The sequence below is a fragment of the Hyperoodon ampullatus genome (assembly GCF_949752795.1).
Source record: "Hyperoodon ampullatus genome assembly, chromosome: 3".
Taxonomy (NCBI): Eukaryota; Metazoa; Chordata; class Mammalia; order Artiodactyla; family Ziphiidae; genus Hyperoodon; species Hyperoodon ampullatus.
Window position 1 is genome coordinate 83,472,515 of NC_136916.1, and position 17,749 is coordinate 83,490,263.

Below are 17,749 nucleotides of genomic sequence, written 5' to 3' on the forward strand. Positions count from 1 at the left end.
AAATCCACTAGAGAAGTCTTCTGCAAGTTTAAATACCTTGCCAGAAGCTGAAATCTAAAGAATGAGAGAGATGGTGAGCTACTCTCATCCCTCCCTCAGGAAGCCTACTGTACAGCAGTCGATACTAAACTACCTGACCTATGAAAACCATAGATATAAAATGTAATGTATTTGTCATATTCCAGCCCTGGAAAACAACAGAGAAGAATGGATAAGAGTGCTATAGTGTAATCTAGCTTGTTTTATAATTATTCATCATAGTAGCTTGACTTGGACAGCATAGGGGCAGCGTTGTCCATCCCCATATTAAACCTTAGACAACTTTCTTTCTTCCTTATTAGATCATGATAAATTTAAAGAGAAATTCTAATATCTTCTCCCTGTGTTCAGTAGATCTGATCTTCTTGCCCCGCCCCTGGGGTACCTGCTCCCCCGCATCCCACCCCCTCGCCCGCCCACCTGGCAGATCCCTGAGCTAGAAAATCAAAAGGGATCCTCCAGAGGGAAGAACAGAAATGGGCAGGCTTATTTTTCCATGCCTCTTGTAAAAGTAAGCAAGGACTGTTTTAGTTCCTGCTTTATTTACTTCCCTGCGGTCTGCTTCTCCCTCTAATGTACACAGCCTCACGCCTTTTTGAATTTTCTCCCAGCTCTGGTCTAAAGTAATTTTGGTGCTGAAGGGCAGAGGGAGGGAAGCTGCATGCTCAGAGTGGCCATGTAATACACAACAGCTGATCTCTTCTGACATTTATCTCTGCTCGTGAGAGGAGATGGAACAGCTCACTCATGAAGATGAATGTCATACAAGAGCTCTGCCATCATGCATCCTTCCCAGGGATCTCAGGAGAGAGATTTGGTGCTATACAGAATATTAGAAACTCTGTAGACACAGGGTAGCCTGGTGACTTGACTGCCCTGCCTTATTAGATCCTGTTAAGTGAAATGATGCTCCCATGTTAAACAGAGCCATCGTCATTATAAGTTTATCTAATTCACTCTCTATCTTGGCATTTGCTTCTTTCATGCACACACAGAAAAAAAAAGATAAAATTAAAAGATAAAATTTTAAAAAATGACTTCCCAGCATATTTTAACGTACAAATGGAAGGAGACTGAGTTCATAACCATGCATTTGTGTACTTTGCTCCTTGCTTCATTGAAAGCTTTATGATTTTAAAAGTGCAGACCCTTCCGAGGATAAATTGTTCAGAGAATGGAAAAGCAAAGGGGAGCCTTTTAGCTGTGGAACGGCTCATCTACCCATATCATCTTTGACCCAACATGCATCTAGGATCTGGCATATTTGAGAGCACACTTGATTTTCACCAGGCTTCTTCTCCGCCTAGAAGAGCAGATCAAGGAGAGAAAGTTTCTGGAGTGAAACTTCTACCACTCATTAATGATGTGACCTTGGGGCAAATCATTCCAGCCTCTCTCAACTTCAGATTCCTCATCAGTAAAGGGGATAATAATGGTATCTACTTGATAAATCTGTGCTGAGGATGAAGTGAAATGAGATAAAGCACATGGAAATCTTACAACAGTGTCTGGTGCATAGTGGATGTTCAGTGAGTGTTAGCAGTTATTAGTAATTACTAGAAGCTTCTTAGTGGCATCAAATACCAGTGACATAAAGAATCATAGTGGTATGAATAATTTTCTCACTAGCTATCATCTGGATTATTTTACATTCCTTCTGTTATTTTAGACTTCAGGTTTATAGGTATCTCTGATTTACGAAAACCGAAACTTCTAATTCTTGCTTGCTGAAGTAAACCAAAAGACCTCTTGTCCTTTTCTCCATTCTTATGAGACAGGTGATAAAATGAAAAATAATCTTGTTTTTGGGGTAAGCCCACACCTAGGGTTGAATCCTGTTTATTGTGCTTGTTGTGTGGAGTTCCTCAAGACACTTAACATCTCAATTTTCCCAGTCTGTAGAGTGTGCATAATAATACCTTGAAAGGATATAATTAGGATTAGAGATAAGATATGCCAAGTATTCTAATGATTACTTCTAGAGTCTTAGGTCCATTTATTCTACAGGCCTTAGTTGAACAGCTGCTAAGTCCAGGTACTGTGCCAAGCGTGAAGATATACAGACAAATAAGCATAATCCCTGCCATAAAGCATGGGCAGTGAGGGAGAGGCACAATGTGATAAGAATTATGTAAAAGGGTGGATATTGGGGAAGACTTCCTGAAAGAGGAAACACTTGTGTTGAGTCTTGAAGGAGGAAGAAGAGTTGGCTAAATGAGGAAGAAGGAAAGCATTTCCATACAAAGGAAGAACATGGGAACCATTTGAAATATAAAGGATGAACGTTACTGCCTTGCAAACATCCCTCAGTATGTTCATATCATAATTGGGAAAACAAAAAGAACTTGATAGGATCTCACTTTATCATGGACAGATCTAATTGTAGCAAGCCAAGTGTTTCACTTTGGAGATTTATGGAACACTTCACTTTGAAGAAGGTGATCTTGGGAAAGTTTAAAGGTTTCTGAAGAGGAAAACTTTGCTAGAGGTGGAGTCATCTCCAGGACTCTCCCACTACAATGTAGCCACCAGGAGACTCCAGTGGGGAAGCCTGACGTTTGCTTTAGTTTCACCTACAGCGTAGACCCTGGATTAGGGTAGCAAGTGAATCTCCTTTAGCTGAAACTCATCCTAAATGAGGTGATTTTCATTTTTCTTAAATTCCAACCATCAGCAACCATCCTGAAGAGGGCTGGATTATTAGTGGGGAGCTTTTAGTCTTGCCCACGACAATCTTGCCCATGAAGCTAAGCAAGGGTGTGTGTACAACAGGCGTGTGTGTGTGTGTGTGTGTTTGTGTGTTTTGGGAGGGTGAGGAGGTAGATTTTATAGCCCAAATTACCAACTTTCCTTAAATCACTAGAACCTTGGTCCACAGAAGCTCAAAAGCTAAAAATTATTCTATTTTATTTCTCTCTCTATTTCACTGTAGCTGTTCCCTGCCTGGAGTCCAGTTTTGGTTTGAATGGTGGAAAGAGCCTAGGGATGGGAATTTCATATACTTTTTTTTTTCTTTTTTCAGAGAGAGCAGCAACTAGGGTGCATTTATTTCCTCCTGGGCCTGGCAGGCTGGGAGCAGAATACAGACAGAGGCACTGGGGCATGTGGCCTGTTGTGGCCTGGAGTTTAGCTGCCTGGGTGGTAACTGAATGGGTGTGCCAGGGTGTGTAGGGACTGGAGTGATGCTCCCAGAACTGAGAGAAGGGCCCTTGGGGTATGCAAGCAACACCAACGTTGGGCTTGGCACAGATGCAAGAGAGGGGTTATGGAGTAGATGTGAGATGGGTGTGCTGGGGCAGGGTGTGTAGAAGCATGTTGGGCCCTGGCTGTTGACTGAGAATCTGGGTGCCAAGGGCTAGGAGAACAGAAAGGCCTGTGGGTCCGCAGGAGCCATGAAGATGTGACTGCAAACAGGATCAACCCTGGGGGAGACCGAAGAGTCCAAGGTGACTCCTACAGCGAGGCGATGAGGGGGCAGGTCTGGGACTCCCATTCAGGAATACATGGTCAGCTGTAGCCACTCCTGGGTGTTCACCTGGATTTGTCCAGTGCCATCTTTGTCAAGAGATTTGAAGGCACAGAACATGGCATCCGGTCTGACCAGGCAGCTGATGAAGTTGTCAAAATCCATGTTCCCTCCCTCATCTGAGTAGTGTCGGATGATCATGTAGAGATGCTCATTCAGGCGGAATCCTGCTGCCTCAAAGGCCCCTGGGAGTTCACTGCTGCCAATGGTCCCTGAACGGTCAATGTCAAATTGTTTGAATATGGCCTGCCACTTTTTTTTTTTTTTTTGCGGTACGCGGGCCTCTCACTGCTGTGGCCTCTCCCGCTGCAGAGCACAGGCTCCGGACGTGCGGGCTCAGCGGCCATGGCTCACAGGCCCAGCCGCTCTGCCGCATGTGGGATCCTCCCGGACCGGGACATGAACCCGTGTCCCCTGCATCGGCAGGCGGACTCTCAACCACTGCACCCTCGGGGAAGCCCGGCCTGCCACTTTTTGATGTTCCACAAGTACGTGAATTCCTCGAAGCCCAGCTTGCCGGTCGTGTCACCACCATGCTGTGACATGTGTCAATGCCAATACCATCAGTGTTCAGATGAGGATGTCGGGTCACGACTTTGTTGAGAATGTTCATGAGTTCTGTGGCACTGACCTCCATGTCCTCTCCAGCCAGCTGGGCAAAGACCTCCGGAACTGCCGTGCCTTCTCACTCTCATTGGCCTCGATGTTGGAGTAATGGGTGCGAGGGGGCGGGGACTCTGGGTTGTACTGCGCAGCCGCCGCCTCGCTAACGGCGCTAATGACCCCGCCCAGTATGCGCACGCAGTTCCGCACCCGCCCAGTATGCGCACGCAGTTCCACGCAGTTCTGCGCAGCCGCCGCTTCCTTCTCTTCTGCCGCCGCCGCCGCCGCCGCCTCGGGCCCACTGACCAGGCCTCCGAGCACATTCCCTAAGGCCCCCGCCGCGGCCCCCGCCTCCCCTGCCGCCTCTTCCACCCTTCCAGACCGAGTTAACCAGGAACATGGCTGTGACTCAAGATTCTGCCTCGCTCGCGCGTCGGCCGGTCAGCTAGTCTCCATATTCTTATTTTTACTCTCTCTCTCGTTCTCTGTGGTGGCTGGTGGGGTAGCATAGAATTTGCTTAGGATGAATGTGCCTGTGATGTGACTTCAGTGTACTTAGTACAGTGGGAAGCCTAGAACTAAGCAAGGCTCATGTCAGATGAGACCACCCCCACTGGCCTCGGGGGTATCTTATGAATCCTGAGGAAAGATGCAGGCTCTGTCTCCACTGCATGTAGGTGAAAAACTTGGGGATGGCAAGGCACTAGATGTATGTTTCCACCTGCTTTTACCTTCATGAATATATATGTATGGTGTGTGTGTTTTCACACTCATGCACGTGAAGCTCAATTCCACATTCTGATTGGTTGTCAAAATGTTGACCATTTGACCAAAATGTTGACTGGCTCGTTTCACTTAGAAGAGAGGTGTAATTGACTAGGTTCAGCTAGGTGTAAACTGAATGTGTGCTTGCAGTGGAGCCTTGAAATCAGAATGAATAAAGGTAGAGCATATGTGGTTTGCATGCTTTCTGAGTTACTATCTGCTGCTTTCCATACTTGCTAATAATCAGAGCCTTAGCTCCAGAGAAACTATAGAACTTTGGGGAAATCTGGAGAAAATAGACTGAATTAGGTAGCAAGATCCAGATGGCACCATGGGTAAAGATGCCTTTTTGGGGACTTCCCTGGTGATCCAGTGGTTAAGACTCTGCTTCCACTGAAGCGGGTGCAGGTTCAGTCCCTGGTCAGGGAACCAATACCCTGCATGCAGAGCAGTGCGGTCAAGGAAAACCCCCAAAAAAGTTGCCTTTTTGAAGTTTCTAGTCCTGTAGTCACAAAGGATATGGGTCCTATTAATAGGATGCTGAAAAGCTGGTTCATCGTTGGGGATTTCCTTCTTTCCCTAGGATGACCAAGGATCCAGGGTGCCATATTGGCAGAAGCTGATGCAAGAGAAATGTATAGCCTGATAGGTCATAGTCCATGGAACTACCAATTTCTCTTACTCCCATTCTTAGTTTTATGAATATTGAAAAAACCCACAAAACCAGGCAGTAGATTTTCTATTTTGTCCTTTCTTGCTCACTTGATCTTTTTGCTTTGGTGGCAGGTGTCATGAAGGTAGCCAAAAAGGCAGAAAAGAATAATCCATATTTTTTATATTTGCAAGAACGCACAGAATAATTACCTGCTTTTTCTTCCCTCTCCCCACCCTTTCCCCCAATGAAACCCCAAAGCACAATGGACAAGAAAGCCAACGTTGTAAATGTTCAAAGGTGGAATTACATCTTTTGGTGTCCTGGTGTATTTTGCATTATAATGCAGCCTTGAGGATAACATTTCTCAGGAAAGCCTGCACAGCTGTCTCAGTATTAAGAGGCAAGGAGGGAGCGTAACTGGCAGCGTATGGGGAAAATATTGCTTGGAATGTACTTCTGGGTGCAAATTACTTTGATACTGTTCTCTGAAGTATCAACATTGGTGCTTCATCTTTGACAAAGGAAAATGTGGATTGTCAGGCTGTAAGAAGCTGAAGCACATTTGGGGTGACAGATGTATTCCTTTGGGAAGAAAGTCTTGTGTAGTGGAATGAACAAAGGCCTTGCAGGCAGATCTGGGTTTGAGTCCTGTATTGGCCACTTATTAGCCTTTTGACCTTTGACAAATGGATTTTTCTAAGCTTTTGTTCTTTCATCCACACAATGGGTTGTTACAGTGATAACAAGCTGACATACATTGTGTTGAGTTGGAACTCTGTATAGGGTAGTGATTGCTAAGAAACCATCTGGCAGGCAGAAAGGAAAGGAGGAGCTGGACTCTGTGTTATCTGGAGAGAGGCAGGGGTTGAGGAACCCAGATTTGGGTAATAAAATATATGTCTCTAATAAAATCCCAGGAAGAAGAGAATTATTCACATTTTCCTCTGTTTTCTAGTTCAGTGACTGTATAGCCTTCGTTTTCAGACACAGCAAGGAAAGGCCTATGGCATAGATGCCACAATTAGGAGACAGATGGATTAGCCTAGATGTTGGTGATTTGGGCTCATGACCTGGCAGTAAGCTCACTTCTCTATTTCTCCGTTTTCTAAATTTTGCTCACCAGGTGTTTCAAGTGAAGGACGTTTTGCTAGTATATAACACCAAAGGTTTATGGCATCTCGAACCCTAAATGACTGTTTTCCCCACCTTTCCCTCATTCTTGTCTCTTCTCCTTTCTCTTGTAGAAATCATTATCGCCAGAGCGCAGCCATCACAGGGGCAGAGTCTGGAAAGTGCTATTACACCCTCACCTTTGCCGTCACCTTCCCGCATGCCGAGGATGTCTGCTACCTGGCCTACCACTATCCCTACACCTACACCGCCCTCATGGTAACTTCCTCTCTACAGCCTTATGGCGGCCCAACTGAAGGGGCTCTTGGAGGTTTTCCTGGAAACATTCAGGAGACCTTGTCATCCTGGTGGGGACTTCAGCCTTCCAAGGGAGCCAGGGTTTGTTGTCACTAACTTGGTGGCTTTCTATTTGTCCCTTTTCCTTCCTTGGACAGAGTTTGAGGCTGAGGTCATGACCAGTGACATTCTGGAGGCCCCAGTGGCATATAGTGCTCTTCATCTGTAGGTTGAGTGTGGGAGGTGGAGGGCAGGGGGACATTTCTTAGGGGCTCTGTCTTTAAAAAGCCCTCAAATTAAGCAAGGATAAATGAGATTGGAATGAGATCATTCCGTTGAAATGGGGTAAAACCATGCAGGTCAGCTGAGATGCAGATTTAAAGGACATAGACACATTGAGAGGAGTGAAGCAGAGGCTGAGGAGGTGAAGCTTGGAAAAACTCCCTGAGTTCACCTGAAAGCTGCGGAGGTGAAGCTTGGAAAAACTCGCTGAGTTCACCTGACAGCTGCTTCCCCATTTCCATTGGTTCCCACGGCCACGGGCTGGAGGCTGTTAGCAGGATCCAGGGCAGACAAGAAGGGTGGAACAATAAAGTATTGAATCACTGCAAATGAGGGTCACAGTCTTTTTATGAGAGGAGGGTAGTGTCAACCTGTCCAAACTCGAAGTCAGAATTCCGATGTCCTATCAGACCCTGCACAGGGCTCATTTGACCAACCTGAGCAAACTGCTTAAACCATGCAGTTTCTTGTCATTTGAGAAAGTTGGCACCATCCCTTTCCCCTAGCTATTTCATGGATATCCTGAGGATTAATGAGCTAAAGTATCTCGTATAAAATACTTTCACCCTCTTCATTAATGCAAAATGTTCTTAGCATATTCATAATAATATGTGTATAAGCAAACAGATATATCACTTAGCCTGAAGGATGAGCATTTTCATTGCAAGTGTGTGATGGGAGTTGGAAAAGACGATAACCAAGAACATCTTTCCCCTCAGAAGGAATGTTCAAGTATAAATACAATTTCTTCTGCATTGAGAAGGCATACCTTCAACCACTTGGCTAACTGCTTCATAAAAGGACATCTGCCCTTCTCTCCATAGGTTGGTTTGCCTAAAGAGAGATTCTTTTTTTTTTTCCTTTTTTTTTTTTTTTTTTTTTTACTATTTCCCAGACTGGAAAAGATATACGACTAGTATTATTTGCGTACAGCACTTAGAGATCTCAAGAACTTAATCCAACAAATGTGCATCACAACCTTTGCTGTAACAAGGCATGTTGTTGTAAAACATGCTCATTGCCTTTAGGGACTTACAACAGGCAAGATTCATGATCCCCTTCAACAGCTGTTCTTACTGTCTCGCCTGTGAAACCCTGCACGTGAAAAGTCTATTGGGGAAGAGGATTCCTTTTTGAATGCGTGTTTGCCTTTTCCGTCGGGGGAATGATCCATGGTTCCAAGACACTATTCTTTACCCTTGTTAGAATATCTTTGACCTCCTGGAGATTCTCAGTGGCAATTAGTATAAAAGTTTAGAATACAAAGGGGCTTGAGGAATTGTCTAATTCACCTTTATCATTTATAGATGGAAAAACTGAAGCCTAGAAATCTCACATTTAGCTAGTGGCCAAGCAGGGAACAGAGTACTGGCCTTTGACATCTATTCCTGTCTGAATAGAAAGTCTGAAACTCCTTCAGCCGGCCTTGACTGCATCTGGCTTCTTACTTTGAATTTCAGACTTTGAATCAGCTTGTAGGCACTTAGCAAGGACCCATCAAAGCATCTTGGAATAAAAATGGGATCGTGTTTGGGGAACAACACTCTTCTCACCTGAACCACATCCATAGCACCCAGAGTTACAGACAAAAATCTTGGGTTGATGACTTGAACTCAACCATTCGAGGTTATATAATCACACAACCTGATGATTATATGCACCTATAAAAGTGGGCTGCCATTGCCGTAACTACTGTATGTCATAGCTTTTGTCTTTGGGACCACTCAGTACTCTTGTCAGACTAAAGCACAAGGTCTAAAGTTTACAATCAACAAATAGTTTAGGAGCCACTGAGGTCAAGTTGGGGATAATTTCATATTGAGGGGGGACAAAAATTCAAGAAAAGAAGACCTCACCATCACTTGATCTCAGTGAGAGGAAGAGAGAGGTCTTGTTCATTGATGCTTATTGGCTTGTTACTTTGCCTACTGACTGAACGTCTTCCCACTAGGAAGAGGAGAGTTAATGAGAAAGAGAGACAGGAAAAGGGTAGCTTTTCATTTCTTCTAAATGAGTAGAACAGAATAAGAAAGACGATTTGTTCCTTGAAGTAAAAAATGTATATACTCAATTTTAGGTTTTACATTTCCAGTAATGCATGGGCTTTGTGTTCTCCAGGTTTAAGACAATAATTGACTCTGTCACTTCTCTTAAAAAACTCCTCCTCCCATCATGAACAAAATAAGTACATTCTGTAATGCACAGTGGTCATTTTTATTTTTGGACATGTCCTAAGGAGAAACAGTTTTCTTCCAACAGATCAGTGATAAATGTGAATGATACCCCAAGGGCAGAATTAACTGGATGTTACTTGGGGGTTATGCTGAGGGGTGGAAAATATATTTCTGTGTGGAATTCACAATTGTGTAAATTTTTATAGCAGAGGACATGTATTTTGGTGGTTTTTCAACATGAATATAATTTTGCAACCTTAAAAGTTTTATTATTCTCTTGTAATAAGGGAATTAGTATTTGGATCTTTCAAATTGCTATCTTCCAGATGCTTGCCAGGAACTCTGTTGGATAATTGTCCAAATTATAGTATTAAAATAAAGCTGAAAGAAAGAAATACAATATTATTGTAATTATGAAGCAAGCAAAAGGAGTTCTATTTAATCATCCATCTCAAGGTATCAATAATTGCAGTGATTGTTAAAGTGTTGTTAGCAATACTTGTTAAAGTATTTGGATTATGTTCTGGATTGCCCCTAGGTAGCCAGGAGTATTGGTTGAAAATGGCGCCCCAAGAGAGTTTCTGATGGACATTTTAGAGAGTAAGAAAATGGGACCTCACTGAGAACTTATAACTACATGAGTTGGCAAGAGATAAGAAAAGTGATCAGAAGTAGGATCCATGTGTTGGGAGAGCTTAAGGCTTTTGGAGGGTAGAGTAGGGTTTTCACCAGACGCATATACCCACTGTGGTAGATGCTACCAGCATGATCTTGAGAGATAAAATGGAGTGTACTGTGGGGAGAGTAAGGGAGGGGAGGGGGAGAGAGGGAGAGAAAAAGAAAGAATTGAGAATTAGAATGCCATATTCACAATCTCTTCTAAAGGGCTCACGTTTAAAATGTGTCCAGTAGGAAATATCGACTTACATGTGGTAGATCAAAGATGCAGTGAGCAAGTCATAAATCAGTGTTGTCACTTAATCAATAGACAGACACCTATCTTTGTATGGGCAAGAGGAAAGGACAGGCACCAGTAAAGGGTCCTGATGTTGAGGAGTTGAACACAAAGAGCCATTCTGGAGGAGCTGAGGGGTGTGTGGATGGATGGTGAAGTCACTGACCACAGGAACCCCTGAATTCCAGGGTTTTGAGCACAATGTAAGAACAAGTTTTGGAGTCAGACAGGCCTGGATTTGGGTCTAAGCTCTGTATTGTCTTGCAGTTTAGTCATGGACAAGCTATTTAACTTCTTTCAGCCTCAGTTTTCACATCTGTAAAATTGGAACCATTGAAGTGGTTATTCTACGGGTTATCAAGATTACATGACTTGATACATAGCAAGTGTTAGCCAAGTGCCTACAACTAGTAAACAATATTAGGTGGTGACCCTTAGAATGTTTATTCTTTTTTTAATGAATTTATTTTTATTAATTAATTTATTCTTTTGGCTGCATTGGGTCATTGTTGCTGCACACGGGCTTTCTCTAGTTGCGGCGAGTGGGGGTTACTCTTCACTGTGGTGCATGGGCTTCTCACTGCGGTAGCTCCTCTTGTTGCAGAGCACGGGCTCTAGGTGTGCGGGCTTCAGTAGTTGTGGCTCGCGGGCTCTAGAGAGCAGGCTCAGTAGTTGTAGTGCACAGGCTTAGTTGCTCTGCGACATGTGGGATCTTCCTGGACCAGGGATCAAACCCATGTCCCCTGCACTGGCAGGTGGATTATTCACCACTGCACAAGCAGCGAAGTCCCTATTATTCTCTCTTTTATGATGATGCGTGATTATTTTCTCTGTTGGACAGATTGGAAGATACCCATTCACAATACATAATAAAATTAAAATTATGTAAAAAAAAATCCCAATAAAGCACCCCAAAAAATAAATACAAAATCTACTGATGGTTTTCTTAGGGTGGTTGATTATAATTATTTTTTCTTTGCTCTCTTTTCCAAATCATCAGCAATATAACTTGGTTTATTTTTAGTGGGAAAAGGGTATTAAAGTCACTAATCAGCAAATCTGTGAAAACACATCTAGAGACTAATCACTTCTCTCAGTCTCAAAGTCAATCTATGTAACTTAGGGAGAATGGTATTGGCAGACTGGGGCAGTTTGAGAAAGCTCATTAGAACCTGCTTACAGGATGTTCTCTTGTTTTTTATTTAACTTAAAGGTGTCTTTTGTTCTCTTGTGATGAGAAGCCTTCGATTCTCTGATGAGTGTGTTTAAGTGACAACGGAGAACTAGGCAGTACGCAAATAAAATAGGCCATCTCCTTAGGGGTGAGCTTTCTTCGGAATTAGTGGGGACAGGGAGTGTAGCAGTTTAGGGGATAACAATGAGAAACAAAACGATTTTTGAGTGTATAGTGCTTCTTACTTTATCAGTAGCCACCAGCAGGGTAACCTGCTGAGGTCAAGTGAAGCCTTTTGTGGAAGTTTTAAGGGAGTAGCTGATAAAGCAGAGGGGGCAGAAGACTCCTGCCGAGAGGCACCCGTGAGGCTGGGGGCTGAGTTATCAGCCGGATGTCTTTCATGGGTAGGTAGGATTTTCTTTTAAGACAGCCTCTCTGGGGGTTTCCATAATTGCCTTGAGCTCATTCCCATTTTTATAAAGAAACCCACCCCTGTGGCTTCGCAGGGCTGTTATAACGGTTGGTTGTTGGCACACACATTCAGAAGCCCTGCTTCTCTCATCAGTGATCCCAACAATATCCAATTAGACACGGCCTTGCTGGACCTGAGATGGGGGCGTTCACCTAAAAATCATCTTCAGGAGAACAATACAAAGCCATTTTCACAAAAGGCAAACCAACGGAAGTTTATAATTGGTTTACTTCTGGAAGTTGTCTGTGTGACTGGAGCTAGACTAATGCACTAAGCACAGAGGTGTCATGTATCCGGTGGCAGGTGGAATGGTCAAAGGGACAGATTTCATTGAGGGGCACAGGGAGATGGCTGCATGAGCAATTACAGAAAATGGGCTTAAGCTAAAAGATATTAGGCATTTGTTGAATTGTAATATTTATAGTAATCATGAAAAGTGTCATAATAAGAAATTAATAAAGAGCTCATAGGAGAAGAAAACTTTCAAACTTTGCTTCTTCCAGCATTGCCCGTTAACGTGACAGTGTTTTAAAGCAGTGGTCCCCAACCTTTTTGGCTCCAGGGACCAGTTTCGTGGAAAACAATTTTTCAATGGGCTGGGGGCGTGGGGGTGGTTTCGGGATGATTCAAGCGCATTACATTTATTGTGCACTTTATTTCTATTATTATTACATTGTAATATATAATGAAATAATTATACAGCTCACCACAATGCTGACGGGAGGCGGAGCTCAGGCTGTAATGCAAGCGATGGGGAGCTGTTTTAATACAGATGAAGCTTCACTGTCTCGCCCTGCCGCTCACCTCCTGCTGTGTGGCCCGGTTCCTACCAGGCCACAGACCGGTAGCGGTCCATGGCCCTGGGGTTGGGGACCCCTGTTTTAAAGGACAATGTACGTGGGCAAAAGATGGTTTATCTTTTTTTTTTTTTTTTTTTTTTCTTTTGTATCTAATTGTGTTGGATGACTTCTACAGACAAAACTGCTTCCAAGCCTCCTCCCCTTATCTGATGTATAGAATCTAGATTTTATTTTTTTTCAAGATTTGGCAAGAAGAGCTACGGCCTGTTCGTAACTTCTGTGACATCACAGAATGATGGCCAGTACTTTTCTGGAGAAGCGTCTCTATCTCTCCCCCATCTCCCCCACATCTTGTAGCCATAATAAAATGTGAAACAAATAGCTTTGATGGCAAGAACAAAAGAAACAAAACAAAGCAAAACCCCTCCATTCAGCAGACAGTGTTTCCCAAAGCGTATTCTGCAACACTCCACGATCCTGAGATCTTTAGAGAAAGAGGGTTGAAGAGTCACATAAATTCTTGAAACACTGTTTGCTAGTTTTTCTTCTAAGAGTTCAAAATGTGTATTGGCATGTTAAAGAATCTGAACAATTCTGCAGCCATGAAAATGTTTTCATTTTCTTTAATTCACCATATTCCAGGTGCCTTGGCTATGAATCTCCACCCCTCTATACCTCAGCACTTAATAACATCCTGAAGATTCCATTTTGGGAAATGCTTCAGGAAAGGGTATTGATTTCCTAGTTTGGGGGCCTGGAATCTTGATAGTAATTGTGAGGCAGCGTCTACTCAGTTCAGATTTCAATAATTAATATTGGGAGCAACTTTCACCCAGAAATGTATGAAAGTGATTAAAATAATTTGTTTACGACCACAGAGTATCATTTAAATCCAGGGTGATCTTGACTCTTTATGAGGGTGCTGGAATTTCCTTTTACCAGCGTGGCTGAGACGGGCCGACTTTCTGAAGGGATCATTTTCATTCTTGTCCTGTGCCTTCTCTCCTGGGATGCCAGATGGACACTTCTTCTATTAGCGCTTTCATTACACTGATTTAATATTTATTTTCTTTTTAATATATGAATTTCTTTCATGAGCTTCTTTTAGGAGGATGTTTTTCTATTCCTTAATGGTTTTATTTTTCCTGTTTTTAAAACCATTTTAAGTCTAATTTCATTCAATTATTGTCAGAAAATGTGGCTTGTATAATATCTGCTTTTTCAAAAAATTTTAGTGAATATTTTTTATAGTCCTGCATATGATTAATATTTGTTATAGTTCCCTGAATGTTTGAGAAAAAATAAAGGATGCTCTCTGTAAAGACAGCTTGACATATCATAAAAAACAATAGTTTTCAAATACTCTATATGATTTTTTTTGCAATTGGTTTATTCAAGACTGAGGTACTGTTTTAAAGCCTCCCACTCTTAGTACAATTATTTCCCTTTCTGCCATTTTTGTGCTGTACATTTCAATTCTGTGTTATTTGATTCTTAAGATTTATGAGCTTTTTATGTTCATTGTGAATTGTGCCCTATATCAAAATAAGATTTTTAAATCCCATTTAATGCACTTGGTCTTGACTATGACTTTGTCATAGATCACTATTGCCAGGCCTGCTTTAATTTATGTTTGCTTAACCATTTAGTTTCAATATTTCTCTTTTAAAATATTTTAGTGGAGGCAACCAGAACAAGAAGATAATTCAGGAGTGTTTTTCATACACATCATGGGTCTTTCTTTAATTCTCTTTGAAAGTTCCTTTTATATACAATAGGCAGTGGGATTTTTAAAAAACTAATCTGAAAGTTTTTGTCATTTAATAAGGCTGTTTAACCTATTTATACTCAAGACAATTTTTGGTGTTACTTCTGTGATTTTGGTTTTGTGCTATTTTTCATGCTTCACTGCTTTTCTTTCTTTTTTTCTCTCCCCCTTCCCCCATCCCTCCCTTCTTTCCTTCCTTCCTTCTTTCCTTCTTTCTTTCCTTCCTTCCCTTTCTCTCTCTTTCTTTCTTTCTCTTTTATGCAACATGGAGTGACCATATTTTCTTTGATTTTTTTTTCTACAGTGTTTATAATTCTACTAGTGTTTCCCTTTTAGTTCTTAAAAAAAATTTGAACCTACATTTCCTCATCAAAAGTGACAGCTAATATTGAGTGTTTCCTGTATGACAGCACTTCTCATACACAATAAACTGCTAAATTATAGCAATCATTGAATGACATAGGTAATGCCATTTTATATACATTTTAAAGATGAGAAAACTGAGTTACAGGGCCTCCCTGGTGGCGCAGTGGTTGAGAGTCCGCCTGCCAATGCAGGGGATACGGGTTCGTGCCCCGGTCCGGGAGGATCCCATATGCCGCGGAGCGGCTGGGCCCGTGAGCCATGGCCGCTGAGCCTGCGCATCCGGAGCCTGTGCTCCGCAACGGGAGAGGCTACAACAGTGAGACGCCCGCGTACCGCAAAAAAAAAAAACACAAGAAAACAAAAAACTGAGTTACAGAGAGGTTAAGTACAGAATTTCCACGACTCTTCTAGAATCCACAACCAAACTTTGAACCCAGGCAGTCTGATTCCAGAGCCTGCCCACTTAGTCATCTTGCTATTCTGCCTTTCCATTTTCAAGAATTAAATAATATTATGTTCATGTAAGTTGAAAAGTTAGTATTTTGTTTTACTTTATTCCTTACTTACACATTTCTTTTTACTTTCATTTTAGAACCAGATGATGAGATTAACATTTGGTAATATGTGTTTTCTCCCTCAAAACTTATTTTTTATATTTGTATTATGTAGTAGCTGTGTTTTCCAATAGTCATTTAGACAAAACTTGTTTAACTGAACTGTCCCTTGATACCATTCTTTAGTTTGATTTGGGGCAGCTGAAATTTGTCTTCAAGTTATTATTGTCAATAAAGATAAGATGATATGTTTTCTGAGCTCTTGCCTAACTGAGCATGTATGAGCAGAAATTCATGAGCAAAACCTTGGCTGGTTATAGGTTTACTTGATTATAATCCTGTGTACTTTCAAACTCTAAGCAGGGCCTTTGTGTTTGTGTGTATACCATTAGTTAGCCTCCTTGTCTCCTCAGGGGTGTGAGACTACCACCTGATCTCCAGTGCTGGTGCATCACAGCAATGTGTGGCATTCATTAGCACTTGACAAACAACCAGAAGACTGAAGTGCAAAGGTTTGGTCCGATAAATGGGCCTTTGCTGAATCTCATCTTGAACCTGGGGTAGCCATGATCCTTCTAATTCCTTTTCTTAGTATTGTGTCAAATGCTGGCTCCGAGAAATACCACCAGAACAACCTGTTTCTAACATAGACCTAAGTGTATTGTGTACCTTGGTGTTTTAGATAGAATAGTGCCCACCGCCCACCCCAAGATGTTCATATTCTAATCCCTGGAACCTGTGAGGATGTTACTTTATGTGGCACAAAGGACTTTGCAGATGTGATTAAGTTAAGCCTCTTGAGATGGGGAGATTATGTTGAACTATTCGACTGGGTCCAATGTAATCACAAGGGTCCTTAGCCATGAACAAGTGAGACAAAAGAGTCAGGGTCAGAGAAGGAGATTTGACCACGGAAGCCAGGGTAGGAATGATGTGATTGCTGGCTTTGAATGTGGAGGCAGACACCATGGGATAAGGAAAGCAGCTGACGTCCAGAAGCTGGAAAAGGCAAGAAAATGAATTACCTTATAGAGCCTCCAGAAGGAGCGCAGTCCTGCCAAGACCTTGGATTTTTGCACAGTAAAACCCATTTTGGACTTTTGACCTCTGGAACTGTAATACGCTAAACTCGTGTTGTCTTCATCCACCAGATTTGTGGTAATTTGTAACAGAAGTGATAGGAAAGTAATCTATTTGATAAGGGAGAATGTGATAGAGTCTTGATAGTGTCTCAAAGAGGGAAGGGCAAAGCTGGAGTATTTATTAAGACTTTAAAGTTTTGTTAAGGTCAGGTATTTTAATGTAGGGGCTTGATTAGCATTGGGTAAAGATCATGATATAATGGTTAAAGATTGGTGGACACTGTAAGGCAAGAATCTTGAGGAGAGGGGTTCAGAGGGTCTTGGATCAATTCATTGATACTTTCTATTGAAGAGTTGATGAGATGTTCCTGAAAAATAATAAATTTATGAAAAATAGATTTATTTGTAATTTCTATTTTCCTGGGCAAGAGTTTCCTAGGACATTAAACTTATGTTGATGCAGACAGGGAATAATAAATTCATATTAATCTAGGAAACAGGCTGTGTGGAGGCAGATGATTTGGGGTCTCAGTTGTAAGGAGGATATGATTCAGGGTCAAATTTTCAGGTATCCCTGAAGCTGTAGGAAAGGCCACAGAATCATCTGGTAATCTTTTCTTTCCTTGGAACTTTTTGGTTTTCCTTGTAAGTCAGATATTTCAATAGCATACAAGTAGATTTTAGTCTATTCCTACCCAGATGCTAAGATTTTTACTTAACTTAGGAAATTCTTTCTCTTATTTCCCAGTGTATTGGTTTTCTATTGCTGCGGTAAGAAATTATCACAAATTTGGTAGCTTAAACAATTAAAAAAATTAACTTACAGCTCTTTTGGTGAGAAGTTCAACATGGATAAAAATCACTGGGCAAAAATCAAGGTATTGGGGCTGTGTTCCTTCTGGAGGATGGTGGAGGAGAATCTATTTCCTTGCCTTTTCGAGCTTTTAGAGGACACCGCATTCCTCAACTTTTTACCCCTTTACCCCCCAGCATGGCAGGCTGAGTCCTTTGCATGTAGTTCTGGTCCTTTGTGGCTGGGGAATGTTCTCCGCTTTTAAGTACTTTTGATTAGATTGGCCCCAGCTGGTTAATGCAGGATAATCCCCCCACGTCAGATAGACCTCAGT

The 17,749-nt window shown here is 42.2% G+C and overlaps 1 protein-coding gene and 1 pseudogene across 2 annotated transcripts in view; one reads left to right on the forward strand and one right to left on the reverse strand.

Moving 5' to 3' along the window:
• The window catches only part of LOC307049543 (cytosolic carboxypeptidase 4-like), a gene marked incomplete at both ends in the record, with an annotated part of 109,411 nt that overhangs the window by 90,170 nt on the left and 1,492 nt on the right, over positions 1–17,749 (forward strand). The window contains 1 exon segment of the mRNA XM_079699103.1: positions 6,833–6,977. Within this exon segment, the coding sequence (XP_079555229.1) occupies positions 6,833–6,977 (145 nt within the window).
• On the reverse strand, positions 3,533–4,568 carry LOC307051004 (calpain small subunit 1-like; annotated as a pseudogene). The gene is made up of 2 exons: positions 4,030–4,568; positions 3,533–3,811 (listed from the first exon to the last, which is right to left on the reverse strand). The product of its transcript is annotated as a calpain small subunit 1-like (transcript).